Source organism: Zonotrichia albicollis, chromosome 9, assembly GCF_047830755.1.
Source record: "Zonotrichia albicollis isolate bZonAlb1 chromosome 9, bZonAlb1.hap1, whole genome shotgun sequence".
NCBI lineage: Eukaryota > Metazoa > Chordata > Aves > Passeriformes > Passerellidae > Zonotrichia > Zonotrichia albicollis.
This window is the reverse complement of record NC_133827.1, coordinates 37,933,585-37,948,611: the sequence shown is the minus strand read 5'-3', so window position 1 is coordinate 37,948,611 and position 15,027 is coordinate 37,933,585. Positions and strand designations below refer to the sequence as shown.

Below are 15,027 nucleotides of genomic sequence, written 5' to 3'. Positions count from 1 at the left end.
CAGGTGAGGGCTGATGTCCCCAACCTAGGGCTCTGAGTTCAGGGTCTGATGTCCCCATCCCAGGGCTGTGACTTCAGGGTCTGGTGTCCCCAACCAAGGCCTCTGAGTGTCCCCAGCACTGCCAGGGTCACTGCAGGGGCTGGCTGGGGCCATCTCTGCTCCTGCAGCTCCAGGTCCTCAGCACCTGCCTGGTATTGACATCAGTGGGCCAGAGCATGGGACAGCCACACCACATGGCACAATCCCATGCTTTATTTACTTCCATTTTCCAGCAAGGACAGCCTGAGGACAACACTGAAACCGTGGCAGTGTGGCCTGTGCAGCTGCACCCAGGTGAACCCAGTGTGTCACTATCAGTGCCACAACAGCTCTGAGGTGTTTTACTGCTTCCAGTTCTCCATCCCTTCTTCATCTGTGTTTTATTTGAGAAAACCACGTCCCAGAGTGCCCCAGGGTGAATCAGGTGTCACAAAGGTGCCTTTGCTCCCTGCCCACCCTGCCCCTGGGCCATGCTGCCCTGGCAGCTTTGTTCCCATGGGTGCTCTGTGAGCTCCACCTCAGCAATGCCAGGGAAATCCTTGGGGTGATGTTCCTTGCACAAAGCTGAGCTCTGGCTGGTGCTCAGCAAAGCCTTTAGAACCCAGGGGTAAAGAAGAGAGCCATGACTACTCACGGGGAGCACCTTCGGCCATCTCGATGGCTGTTATCCCCAGAGACCACAGGTCACTCTGTGGAAGAAAGCAGAGAGACACTGCCAGTGCAAGGAGGAATGCACACATTTATTTACCCTTTCCCAAGCCTTGCTCAGCCCTGAGTCTCCAGAAGGATCAGAACAGAGACAATGCACCTATTTGGGAAACTCTGATTTCATGCCTCTAACACTCCTCTTTCCATCCTCTCCCTTGCCAGCAGGACCACCCAAATGCCCAGTTCCCTGCCCTCCAGTGCTCCTCCCCACCACACCATCACTCCTGAGCTGTGGCTGCACCCCCAGCCCTGGCAATGAGCCCCAGGGATGGACTGGCTCTCCTGGCAATGCAGGAGGCAGAGGCTGGATGTGCCCAGTGAGAGGAAATGAGCACAACCCATCTGCTGGACTGGGAACACGACTCAGACCAGTGCTGCTGCTTCCACCAAGGCTGGAAGGGATGGGCTCTGCCTTCTACCCTTCCTCTTGTACATCCAGCTCTCCCTTGCCCTGCTTTCTGCAGTCCCACTTCACTTTTCTCCTCTCCACCTTAAGAGCTGCTCTTTCTAAACTGCCTCAAGCCTCTAAATCCACCGTTTAGTGAGTAAACCCCAGACAGGTTGTTTTTCCCAGTACAGAGTCCCAAAAGCCCAGCCAGAGCTAGAGAGAGCTCCAGGAGCCACAATCACCTTTTCACATACAGCCTCCAGGAAAGGCAACTTGGATTTCCAATTTCAGGGCACTTTTCCTCATTTTTAGCTCAAGTTCTCCCTCAACAAATGCTGTCCTTGCTACACATCTTTGCACCTGCTTAAAAATTCTCTCTCAAATCTTATTTTCAGTCCTTGCACAGCACAATCTCATCCATTCTTTGTTTCTGGTCAGCTGGGATTTCTGCTGCATACTTAATTATCACAGTCTTTCCACATGATTCAGCACACATGACCCCTTCCCTCTGGGTTGCCACTGAACTCCTTCCAAATTCCTAATGTGTCTTTCCATACTGAGGTGCCCAGTGTTATATGCAAGATGCCAAGTGATCTTAAAGCTGGAGGAACACAGAGAGGGATTATCATCTCTCTAAGTCTCCCAGAGAAAGCAGAAAGCTCAGCGGGAAGCACACATTTTATAATGATCTGGAATTCAGGATTTTTTTTTTAATGTTTTTTTATTTTTAAGACTGAAAAGCCTTTCAGTCCATCCAGCAAAGGGATGCTGTGCTAATGTATTTGCATTGCCTTGACTTGGGAAGGGAAGCAGGCTCCCTTCTCCTCCTCCTTTTGATTCTAAGCTTATTGACAAGACATCTCTAAAGAAAAAAGGAAGACTGGCTGGGGAAAAAAACAACAAATAACCTCAACAACGGCAGGGGGGGTTCTATTTGTTCTTTTTTTAAAGTGGTTTATTTATGTGAGGAGGTATTTACTGCCTCCTTCCATAGATTACACAGCCATCTCTTTCTGGCTAAGAAAACAGTGAGATCAGAGGCTTTTTGTCCAAGAGATTAAGCCTGTGAGGATTGCTTTTCTCACCCTACAAATCTCATTTTTTTTGCATTCAGTATTTTAAGCCAGTCAGCCAAACCTGAGAGCAATCTGATTTGCATCCCTTTTAAAAGAAATAATTATAATTTACATGCTCCCCACCCTACTTCAAAGCAGGAGCATCAGGTGCAAGGCTGTGATCCGGGGTATGGACTAATGTCCAGTGGCTCCCACACCACCAGGAGCTCTGAAAGCACCCTGCAAGGAGCGTGTCAGCAGCAATCAGCTCCTGTTCCACACCCCCAGCCACGGGAAAATGGCCAGAGCCAACTTCAGAGGCTCGCTGTGAGCATCTGATCCTCGGGGACAATAGAGGGATTCTGCTCCTGCAGCCTGTGCAGCAGCCCATGGCATATTAAGTGCCCCAGTTATTCTGGCAGGAGGAAAATCCTCAGGGATTTCAGAGGGTAGAAGTAGCCTATGAAGATATCAGTCCTTTTAAAAAGAAATAATAACAAAAAGCTGTGATTAATGAGAGCACTGCACAGGCAGCTGTTGGTGGAGAAGTGAGAGCAGCCAGTGCAGGGCGCAGCCCTGTCATGAAGCACTGCCCTCAGAAGAGCTGAGGAAATGCTTGTTGTAATTGGTTAATCAAAGAGTAATAAGTAATTGGAGATTAAACTATTTCTACATGTCCCCATCATTAACAATTTCTGTAACCCAGAGTCTGAACTCAGACTGGAGAGCTGCTCTCTGGAAAAGCCTCAGTTCAAAAGTTGACTGATGCACTTAAATGGTTGCAAGAGCAAAGCATCATTTGGCTTCTTTAAAATCATTCATTTCTCAAAAATTTCTCTGAATAATCAGTAATTGCAGCCAAAATTGTATCACAATGGTGGGCTGTGGCTCTGCTACACTGGAGTGTTCTACTTTTAGAAAGCAGCTCACACCAGAGGGTCTCAAAGTCCTTTTTAAACATCACCTTGTGAAGTGACCTCTCAGCAGGCACATGAACAGAAGTACAGCAAGCTTCACATGTGCCTGACCTTCCCCCCAGGGTTCATGTGGCAATGCCCTGCCCTCCTCTCTAGACACATTCAGTGGACCTTAGGAGGCTTGGAGCTGGAAATTCAAGTTCTGGACACTGCAAAAAACCAAGGGACAAAAATCCAAGATATTTCTACAGATGTGTGGCCAGAAACTTGTAGTAAGGCAGAAACAGGATAAACTAGAATAGATAAACTATAATAAGCCCTCCCTGCTTTAAACATCAGACCTCACTGTAGTTTGAATGGGCAGGTGGGACTCCTAACCTTCCTGCGGATCTGCTGCATGGCACAGGGCTCTGTGCCACATTATAACTCAGCAGCGATGTTGTGCTGCCACTGATCCAAAAATAAACTTCAAACAGGCTGGAGAGACATGTGAAAAGTAGGTCAGCCCCCTAAACGTCTGATTGTGTGGCAGCCTTCACATCTCCCTGTGAATATCAGCCTGCAGGCCAGAGGATGTGATTTTACCCTTTCTAAACCTGACCTGACTCCTCTCCAGAGTAAATAGAGCAAATACAGCTTGTTTGACTGGAGTATTTGAATACACAGCACCAAAAAGCAGGGTAGCAGGTAGGAAGCCTGAGTCTGACACTTTCTCCACACAGAGAAAGACTCCTCACAGTAAATTTGGATACGTGAGCAGCACAACCAAGATTCAGGTTGGACCTGAACTGGCATCCCAAAATCCCACAGCCAGAAAGCAGGAGGAGCCTGTGCTGCCTGCCCATGTGTTGTTCAGCGCTGCAATGATTCCTTGAGCAGGGAGAGGCTGGTTTAGGTACCTTGAAGTCGTAGGTGGCATCGGGGTTCTCGTCGCAGGCAATGACCTCGGGGGCCATCCAGTAAGGCGTGCCAATGAAGGTGTTCCTCCTGCCCACAGTCCTGTCCAGCTGGGCACTGACACCAAAATCCACTGCAGCAGGGACACAGCAGGGCATGGCAAGGTCAGAGACAAACCTGAGCAATGCTCTGCTCCATGTAAAACATTGTGCTCATTCAGAACAGCTCTGCACAGCCAGGAAAGGGGGACGTGGCTGAAGACATTCCTGTTTGATCTCTGCTGGCATCAACAGAGGTCAGCCAAGGACAAACCTCATCATCTGATGTCCAGGTTTTGTACAAAACCCTATGCCTTCTCCTCCTTGCCAGGAGGCAATGAAAAGAAATCACAGCTCCTCATACTAATGAGAAACAGGGTTAGCTACATGAATAAGCAGCAGCCTTTGTTCTGTGCTTGCTCATTTGAATTGAAGCCTGCCAAATACTGGTGGAAGCCTCATTTTTCTACCTAAATTCTTGCTGCAAATGGCAGAAATGCAAAAGACTTAAGGAGCTAAGGACCAAGGACAAAGGCCCATGAGAAATGTCAAGCAGAGAGCTGCAAAATGAAGCAAAAAATGATGAAATCAAACCAATGAGAGAAAACTCTATGGTCCACTAACTGCACTTTGCACAACAGAATAGCTAGAGATTTGCCCTGGAGAATTTCCCCTTGGAGAGGAATCCTCACCAGCATAAAGCCCAACGGGCTGGTGGTGCCATCTGTTAAGCCAGGGGTTTATTCTGCTGTAGAGGGAGAGAGGAGGCTTGGGAAAACCAGACTTGCACCACACCTGACCAGTGTAAGGGATTTTCCATCACCAACATAAATTAATTGTGCAAAGACAGCCTCAATAACAGCAATATTGGACAAGTGAGGATGTGAGCACATCATCTCCAGTGCTCTGCTGCCTTCCATATGATCTCCACACCAATGCCTGTTCCTCTCCAGGATGACTAACAGTGCACAAAATTCAGAGTAGTTCTTGCAAATTCAACCCCTCCATCAGGTTAGCTTGAAAAAGGAGTCTGGATTATGTCATGCTAAACTGAAAATGGATTATTCTCCAGGACACTGCTATGCAGCTGTGGGGGAACAGCCACTGACAACATCTGGCAGTGATCACTGGGCAATTTTCAATCCAGGGCATGAAAAATTGGTGTTGGTTGCTTAACCTGCAGCTGGTGGCAGAGCTGTCTGAGCAGAAACACCACTGCAGGTGCATCTCTGCAAGCAGAACCTGGCCATCAACCCTGGCAGTGTGAGGCACAGCACTTGGTCAACACCCAAGGTCATGCATCAAAGCCAACATAACAAAGCCCAGAGAGAAGCTCATGGTACCCATCCTCTTTCTTCAGGTCATGTACAAGCCAGTTTGGCTGCTTCTCCCCAGCCAGCCCACCTGCAGTTTCCAGGAGCTCTAACCCACTCTTACCTAGTTTCACTTCTGCATTTTCTGTCAGCAACACATTCTGTCCCTTGATGTCTCGGTGAATTACTTTGTGCTGGTGTAGATGACTCAAGCCCTGGAGAATTCAGAGAAAGGTTAGAGGAACCCAAGTTCAAAGTATGTTATTTTCTGACATTCCTCCTCAACCAATTATGCTCCAGAAATGAAAGGTTCACAGTTGGAGTTAAGCACTTGAGAATGCTTTTGTTTATCACATGCTCCAAACACTGTCCCATGTCCCATGCTGGGAGGACAGGCCTGGCAAGGAGCCTGCCCATTCTGTGGGGTTTTAACCCAATCTTTCCCATTCCAGCAGGAACCTGTATTAACCCAAATTCTTCTATCGCTCCAGACATGATTTCCTCCATGTGTTCCCTTGCCTCAGGGAGCCATTTCTGTGGCAGAAATAATAGAATGGGTTTGTCCCCCTTTTCCATTTCCATCATCCAGAAACTGAAGAAAACAATTTTCTTGTTATATCAGTCCAATAAACTGGGTTTCAGTACACTGAGAAATTTGTATTAAAAAAGCTACCATGCAAATACAAACATTATAACTTGCACATATCCCTAATAGAGATATAGCTCAAGTGAAAAGCCTGTCTCAAAGGCTAAAGGTAAACTAGCTTTGCTGTTGTGCTGGTTTATTAGCTCAATAATTTCTTTTTGCAACCCACATTCTTATTTCATTCATTTATTATTTCAGTTTTAAAGCAAAATCCACCCAGATTGCCAGCTTAGGAAAAATATGGATTACTTCAAAAACTAATTTTGCACTAGGTTTGCATTTCACATTAAACATTCATATTTGAGGAAGAAAAGGATTTCAGCTATCGTTTCTGGTAGCTATTAGTAATTTTATGCTCGTTACCTTGGGAAAACTGTGGAACAGATTATATCTGCAGAGGAGTCCTTTTTTAAGCCATATTATACTTGATTACAGGCACCATTCAGCATTTGAGGCAAAACAAAAATTCCACAGGATTTCAATAAATCCTTTAACAACGTGGGATTGAGCCTCGTGTCAGAATCCCAACTGTCCACCACTGTCTGAACCAAGGCTGAGCCACGTTCTGCAGGGTGAAGCTGGGAGCCTTTCCTCACCCCACACCCCACAGAGGTCACCCACCACCACCCCAATGTGTGGCCAAAATGCAGTAGGTGACACCCAATGCTGGCCTTGGGACATGAGTCAGAGGCTGGCTTTTGACTCACTGCCAGGACTATTTTAAGGAGCAGGCTCATGGAGCTCATACACTAAAAATAACCCCATGTAACTGTGCCCTCCTGGCACTGAAAGCAGTGCCCATGCAAAAGTTGATGAGTTACAGCACCAGCACCTCCTGCACATCACTCTGGTGTGGGCAGTGGCATTCAGGGTCAATGCAGAAATGCTGTGTCACCTCTGGACACCCATGGCAGCCTCAGTGTCAGGCACATCCATTTGGAGTGGTCATTCTGCCTCATTTTCATTCATAGAATCAAACAATTGTTCAAGTTGGAAAACCTTTAAGACCACAGAGTCCAACCATAACCCTGAGAGCTGCCAAGGCCACAACAAAACCATGTCCCTAAGTGGCACAGCCACTCTTTTAAATCCCCCCAGGATGGGGATCCATCCTTCCCTGGACAGCCTGTTCCAGTGCTTAACGACCTCTCTGATGAATAAATTTTTCCTAAATCTCCCCTAGTGTGACTTGAGGCCTTTTCCTCTCATCCTATCACTTGATAGCTCTTGTGCAGATTTCCTTCACATGCCAAATATTCCCGATTTCTCATGAACAAATCTTTGGCTCGCAGAGCAATAGATTTTAATGTAGGGCAACCATTACAACCCCATCCTCTAAGCTCAGCAATGCAAAATGCAGCAAAGTCTTTGCTGAAGCTGCCAGCTCCCAGTACATGAAACTCTGGCATGGCCCATTTTAAGACATCTCAGTCAAACATTTATACTGTGAGTATAAAAGCTGCAGCATCCTCATTAAAATCAGACATGTGGATTTAATAAAACATAGGATGCTTTTTCATCATGAAGATTCTTCTTTCCACAGACTTTATTAGCCCTCACCTTTCAGTTAAACTAAAAACGTAATTCAAACGTAAATAAATCTTTGCCCTTTAAATACTAAGAGGAGATTATATTTTTGTTGAAGGAAAAAGAGGGTTAAAATTCAGGCAACTAACAGAGCTAAAGGGCATTAAGCAGGGCTTATTTATTATGCATCATACAGGCACATGAATCATTCACGCCTGCTGGCAGCGCAGAGGCTCCAGCCCATGGCAGCACAGCATCCACGAAATCTGCGGAGCCAAAGGCTTCCTGTGTCCCCTGAGCCCTCAACTGCCACCTTCCCAACAACACCCAGCTGCCCCTGGACACGTACCCGCAGAATCTCTCTGCAGATGTAGGCAATCCACTCCTCCTTCAAGGTGTTCCCCTTGGTGTTCTTGATGAGGTCGGTGACGGAGCCCGCACCGCAGAACTCCATCACCAGCTGCCAGAGGGAACAGGAATGGCATTAATGACATAAATGTTGTGCAGCGACACCAGCAGCAGCATCCTGACACTGGCACTGCTTCTGTGGGGACCCCATGGTGCTAACAGAGCCATTGGAACATCATCCTGGACCTATCAGCTTGTAATCCATTTCGGGTTTGTTCGAAAATAAAACAGTAAAAGGCTTGAGAGGCTTGTGGCCCTCCAGAAGATTGGGAGCAAGAAACAGGAATCAGTCCAGTGCTGAAAATCAGTGAAGGAGATCAGAATCTCAAACCTACCCCTACATGCCCTACTTTGTACTTCTGATCAATGTTTAGTATCAACAGCAATAAAACAAAACTCTGCCTCTTGGATGCAAGTTCTTCAAACCTGAAAATACAAAGGCGCCGAGGCAGATATTTGAAAGCTTCCTATGATTTAGGAACCAGGTGTACTTTTCAATTTTTATTTTTTATTTGACCAGACAAACTTTGGTTGAGACCATGTCTTTGAGCAGGAAACCTCCTTTGAGGGGATGGTTACCAAGCAGTGTCAGACTTCCCAGGAGAGAGCTGCTGTCCTCCTGCTCAGGCTGGTTCCAGCATGACTGGCCACCACCACTTGTACCACTTCCAAAGTTTCATAATATCAAATATAGAAATGTAATGATCTAACCCTGCCCAAACTTAATCTTGTCATTGAACGACTGTGAAATAAACATTACAAAAACAGCACGGGATGTGAGTCTGCCTCCCTGGGATTTCGCAGACCCCAGGGTGTGCAGGAGCCATCAGCGTGCTCCAGAAAGTGAGCACAGCCCCTGTGTGCAGCAAGCCTCCTCCAAGGCCTGGGCAAGTCCTTCCTCTCACATGTGAAATCATGTTTTCCAATTAGATCTGCTTCCTACTTGAGGACATTCCCTTGCCAGATTCTTCTATGTGCATGTTTCAAGTTTCTTATCACATGAGGCTTACATGGCATTTAACGTTCTCCAAGCAAGTGACATCATGATTAAAAGCACAGGCCAAGAAGAGAATTAAAACAGCAGAAGGGTTACTCCTGACCAAATTGCACAAATGCAGTGATTTAGGACTATGATAAATTATAATGATCATAAAATCCAGACACAGAACTGCCATAAACCTTCAGGCTAAATAAAACACTTGAGCAGACTATACCTTACTTGGCTTTGACCAAGGACAGATAAGCACCAGAGAGGGAGAAGAACAATCAAGTTACTACCACAATATCAATTTATGAACACTAGGGGTATGCTTAGGCTGGAAACCAACAGTCTTACAGGAGAAAAATTAAAATGAGCATACGTTCTTGCTGATTTTAAGGCAGAGCTTAATACACTCAGAAAAGGCTTCAAAGGGCACTTAGATACTAAAATACTTTCTCACAAATCTCATAGCTCTGGGTGAGTGCTTTGCCCTCACACACCTGCATCATTACCAATTTTCTTAAGGGATGAAGCCATGATGGAGTAAGACAATAAACTGAAAATGCACATTGAATTTATATTAACCATAATTAAAACTATCATCAAGATGGGCTAAAGGTAAGATCATCTTCTGAAATTTAATTTGCAAGGACATTTATTGAAGAAGTATTTTTAAATACAGTTCATTTAGCATTTACTTAGCTCTTCATACCAGAGTGACAGCAAACTTCATAAGCAAGGCAAATTCAGAAGCTGCAGCTGTAAATCTCTGTGTCCTGCTGTCTCATGAATTTTTTGTTTAAAGAGCCTTTCCATTTTCAAATCAACCACTACTTTCCTCAGTTTGGGAATGGCAAGACCTCTGTTCCAATCACTGCTGTGTATTACCTGGAAAAGCTCAAACCTGAGCATCTCCAGAACACCAACCCCAATTGATCCTGCAGTGAACTGCTCCATCTTGTCCAGAGGAACTCCCCAAATTAAATATTTTACTACACAGGACAAATCCTCCTGTGCTCCTATGCCTCAGCTCAGGAACAATTTGACTTCTTTGAAGTTATAGAAAACAAGCACACAACACCCTCAGGCTAAATGCTGCTGGAAATCAATCCTTCTGCTGTGTGTAAGCAGGACCTTCTGTCCTGTGTAAGCAGGACCTGGGTGCAGCATGGTCCCAGGCCACTCAAATTCCTCATCCCACCCCTCAGCCTGGCTCCCATGCAAAGGAGTCCCTCATGCCCCACACTGTGGCACCTGAGGCAGGGATGGAGCATTAAAAACACAGAGACCTTCCCTTGGGGGATCAGCAGAAAAGCTGATGCCCCTTTCAGAAACAGAAATAGCAATCAAACTGGTGTTTAGCAGCAACTAAAATATTCAGCAGTGAGACAAGGCCAGGTTTTCATTGTTTCTGTTGGTGCTGGGGTGGGAGCAGGGGGCCAGCACTGCTCTGCTCTCTCCAACTGCAGCATCCAAAGTGCTCTCACACAAATTCCTCAATAAATGACTTGCCTGCATCTCCCTGGATGTCAAGCCCAGCCAAACAAGCCATGCCCCTTGGGGAGGCAGCTGACACCAGGGGTCCTGAGCAGGCTGCTATCTTTGGGTTAGGGATGGCAGCAAATGGAGCTGTGCTCACAGTCCCGCAGTGTTTACAGCACTGACATTGCTCTGAAGAGCAGTGAGAGTTAAATAGTGCTGGATTACTCTGCCAGACAGCAGAAGAAATCTGCTCTGGTAACCCTGAGCTCTCGCTCAGGGGCCAGAGGAGCAGCCCTGATCCTCTCAAACTCCCCCGGGACTGCAGAGCTTGGAGAGACTAAAGAGAGATACAGCTCAACCGAAAACTGACCCCTCTCAAATGCTTCATGATCTAATTTCTGTCATGCAAAGAATCAGCAACTGCCCAAAAATATTTTTCAGGGTATATAAACATATTAAGAGCAATCCTGCTCAGAGCTGCACAGGTGTAACCCAGTGCTTTGACAACTCATGCTCAATTTTCAACAGAGCCTTGCTGTCCCCATTTCTGCTCTGCAGATCCCTTGTGTGACTCTGTTCACATCACCCTAAAGCAGTTCAGTGGACCCCTAGAGCTCAACAGGGTGAAAAAACACATTGCAAGCACACAATCCCAGCCCTGAGCACTGCACAGCTGCAGCAGTGCCACCCTGCCCCAGGGGCTGCTCCCACATCACCCTCACTCCTTTCTCCCCCACACTGGCCCAGATTATCTGCTGCAGAGGACACCCCAGAGGCCACCCCACCACGTGGCTATCTGGCAGCCTGCCTATTAGCAATTTGTCCCCCTTGGTGACAGATGCAGCTGCGGGCAGGGTTGCCATGGCAGCCCATCCATCGGAGCGAGCGCTGGTCCTGGGGACCGTGCGGGCTCTGCCTTGCCCTGCCCTGGGTGGGCTCTGGGTTGTGCCAGCCTTTGCTCAGCCCTCACACTCTGCACAGCCCCTGGGCCTGCTCTGTCCATGGCCTCAGTGCACAGGGGACAGCAAGGGCAGGTGACAAGTGTCCAGCTGAGTGGCACCTCCACAACCCTGCACAGGGGCACAGGGTACGGGGGTCACAGTGCCTGCAGCTTCCAGCAGTGCTCAGGGCAGGGGTCCTTTGGGATGAGGTCACCTGCCCCATCCAGCTGTAAAATGAATGCTAAATTCACTTCTAAATGAAGGCTTCATCTCCCACCATTTAAAAATCACCCACCCCAAAATATCTCAACAACCTCTCTGGGTTATGCACAGCCTGCTATCTCATAGCTTAGATCTGAGAAGAGCAAGGGGAATTTATTGAGTTTAACTCTGAGGAGCAGCAGTTAACTGATTATCTGGATCCTCACATCCCTGGGAACTTCCCCAGTTTCTGCAGCCCTCCCTCACCCTGTTCCCTTGCACCAGAGCAGGACCCCCTCACCTCAGCTAGAGATGCACAAACCCTCCTGAAAACCCACAGCACCCCAGAACGCAACACATTATCCAACACAAGAATAAACCTACCTCATATTTTTAAATTTCTTTTTAAATGTTCCATAAAGGTTGTCCCTATGACTTTTGCTTCCATTTTTTTTTTGCCTAACACAGCATATTTGTGATGCATCTGCTATAACACCCTCTGCACAGCTCCCTAATTTCCAAAAACAGGGTTGTTCAGTGAGCTTGAGCTCATCTTCCAGGGCAAGTGGCTGCTGTGGAATGGAGCAGCAGCACTGACAATACCTCATGTCGGAAGCCTGCCACGTTTCTGAGAGATTTTAATCTCCACTGAAAGAGTTCCCTATTTTTTATTTCCGTATCAGCCTCCTGAGTGTCGATAAAAAGAATTACTTGGGCATTATCAGAAACCGTTTTATTCCAACAAAGAGCCAATGAAAAATAAACAAGCCTTTATCTGTGAGGCAAAGACTGATAGAGTTCACAGGAGCCCTAATTCAATCAGATCCTGAAAGAACAGCTATTTAACACAGTGGCACCTGCACACCTCTCCTCCAGGGCTGGGGAGCTTTCCCAGGAATGCCTCCACCATCCCAACACTGGGCACAGACTTAAAAACCCCCTCACATGGGTAGGGCAGAATTTACTGGATTTACAACTCTGTGAGGAAATAAAGACTTTTTCAACCACAGGACAACATCCAGGACCTTGTGCTGGTAACTCCAATGCAGCCTTCTCTCCAAGAGACCTCCAAGGAAAGCAGGGTCTTACACTGCTGCTCTGATGGCCAGAGGCACTGCAGGCTGCTGCTCCAGAGACTCCAACCAGCACAGTCAAGCTCAGAACACAGCACAACAACTTTAATTAATTTTACAGCAATGACCAGAGCCCTGACTCGTGGTGCCACTACCCTGCCCTGAGCACCAGCTGCTGCTGTGGGAGTGGGCTCTGATGCTGTGTCTCCCCCCAGGGATAGAGCAGATTCAAACTCCATCCTCCCTGCGCTGGGAATGCTGAATTAATAACTAAGAAGGCCCTGACAAGGGAAGCAGCAGGAGGAGGCAACCGAGGATTTGTGGAGATGCAGAGCAGCTCGGTGCCCTTCAGCAACATCAGCATCTCCACCAAAGTGGCTGAGCAGCCACAGATGCCCCTGACCTCCTCTCACTGTCCCCTCCTCTTTATCTGCCTGCACAGGCTCCATGAAATGTGAATTACAAGAGGCACCACCAAGAGCTGGCAGGAATCACCCTCAGCCTCCATCTTCCCAGAGATGTTCCCAGCTCCTTTCAGCTGCCAGAAGATGGAATGATTTCCAACTGACTATTGTAATAAAGATATTGCTAATGACACTTCAGAATAAAAATGGGTTTACAATCAGCCTGCAAAGATTTGATGGCAAAATGGAGATGTGTTTTGCAGTGCAGCAAGAGCCTGATCAAAGCCATGGCTTTGAAGAAGACGAATGCAAAATAAGGGGTTCTGTGTAAGCTGGGTGCTGGTAAGAGGACAATTTAGAGTAAAAAATCTCTATTAAATCCCAGTTATTTTAAAGAAAAGAAAGCAACTTACCCAGAGCTGATCATCCATTCCTGGTGGGTTCTTTTTAATAAAAGCACCATAATACGTAGCAATATTTCGGTGATGAGAATATTTCTTCAGCATGTTAATTTCTTGTTTGATCTCTTCCTCTTCATCCTGGGATGAGGTGAAAAGAAAAGAAAGACAAAACCAGAGGCATTAGGAGACTGCACTTCACAGGGTCTGAGCTGTCTTTGCACATGGGTGAACTTCCAAGCACCCCATTCCTGACTGACCTCCCAGGTTTTTTTTTGCACCATTTTTTACAGCCACTTTGCAGCAATCCTGGGAGCCTGAGAGCTGCTCTGGAGACTCATGTTGCTGTGAGGCTCACCCATACCTGTGTTACCCCAGTGATGCATTAACACACCCTCACAGACACACCAGAGGTGTTTTTCTACAAACCACTGCATGGCAGAAGGGCTCCTGTGCTCCCAGCTCTCTGGCACATCGCTCCTGAAGATCTCTGGAGACACCAGGAGTTGCTGGTGGTGGGGTGGCACCACATGGGGAGCAGGCAGGAGCTGCCTGATTCACAAACTCCATCAGGATAACTCAGTCCTGGTGACGAGCACCATTCCAAGCTGTCCCCAACTCCTCTCTGTCCCACCTGCAAAGTGGCTTTAGCTGAAGCAGCAGAGGCAGAGGAGCCACACCAACACCTGTTCTGATGTCCCACCTCTTTGTTCTCACACCCACCAAAGGTGTCCTGGTTTTATTTTAAGCTGACTGAATTCCAGCCCCCTGTATTTCCACAGGAAGCACTCAGCACCTTGATGTCAGCCAGCTTTGGTATAAAGGACCAGAAGGGCTGCTTGTTCTTTATTCTGCTTTATTCCCCTGTGTCCCTCACCTGCCTGTCCTGACCTCAGTTTTACAAATGGGCAAAGGACAAGGACTCAGAGAGCAGCAGAGCTGCAGGAGCAGCTTTTCCTGAGGAGCAGTGCCCCCCTGACCAGGTGTCACCTAACACAGACAGAAACACATCTTTCTTCCCAAAATACCATCCAGGGAACAACAGCAAAGGTGGGTGAAGACAGGAGGAACAAGTAGGAGAAATATCTGGATGGAGCTTGCATAAACAACATCCAGTTTTATTTTTGGTAAGACCACGGAGGGTATAAGCACCAAAGAGGAGGAGGAACAGGCTCAAACATTACAAAGGAAACCAGGGGACTATTCTGGAAGAACCTTCATCACCTCTCTTCAAGCAGTCAACACAACTTTGCTTATTTTCGTTTGCCCAGGAAACCAGGGCATATAACATGAAGGTTATCAAAGACTATCCTATTAATTGAGGCCCTTTCCAACAACAACTAAAAAGCAGCTGGATGCCCAACAGTGCTGGGAGCAAGGAGCAGCACTCAGCACAAAATCCCTCCAGTTCTGAGCACCCAGCCAGCTTTTCACTCATCCCTCCATTCATGCCTGGCTCTCTAGGAAAAAATGGAGGCAGACCAGAGGGACACTTGGTCTGAAGTTTTATTTTGACTCCATCTTCAAGCTGAAGAACTCAAAATGGATGGAAAAAGTCCCCAAAGCATAAGAACTGTGGATGGCACCTGGGGACATGTCTGCATGGCCTG

At 47.2% G+C, this 15,027-nt stretch overlaps 1 protein-coding gene across 5 annotated transcripts in view; it reads right to left on the bottom strand.

The window, feature by feature from the left end:
- Positions 1-15,027, bottom strand: part of TNIK (TRAF2 and NCK interacting kinase) — a 146,190-nt gene that overhangs the window by 53,720 nt on the left and 77,443 nt on the right. For all 5 annotated transcript variants that reach the window (XM_074547436.1, XM_074547434.1, XM_074547435.1 and 2 more), the window contains exons 4-8: positions 13,433-13,558; positions 7,878-7,988; positions 5,480-5,570; positions 4,007-4,137; positions 674-728 (exon numbers count right to left, since the gene is read on the bottom strand). In XM_074547436.1, the coding sequence (XP_074403537.1) occupies positions 674-728; positions 4,007-4,137; positions 5,480-5,570; positions 7,878-7,988; positions 13,433-13,558 (514 nt within the window). The remainder of the gene's footprint in view (positions 1-673; positions 729-4,006; positions 4,138-5,479; positions 5,571-7,877; positions 7,989-13,432; positions 13,559-15,027) is intronic.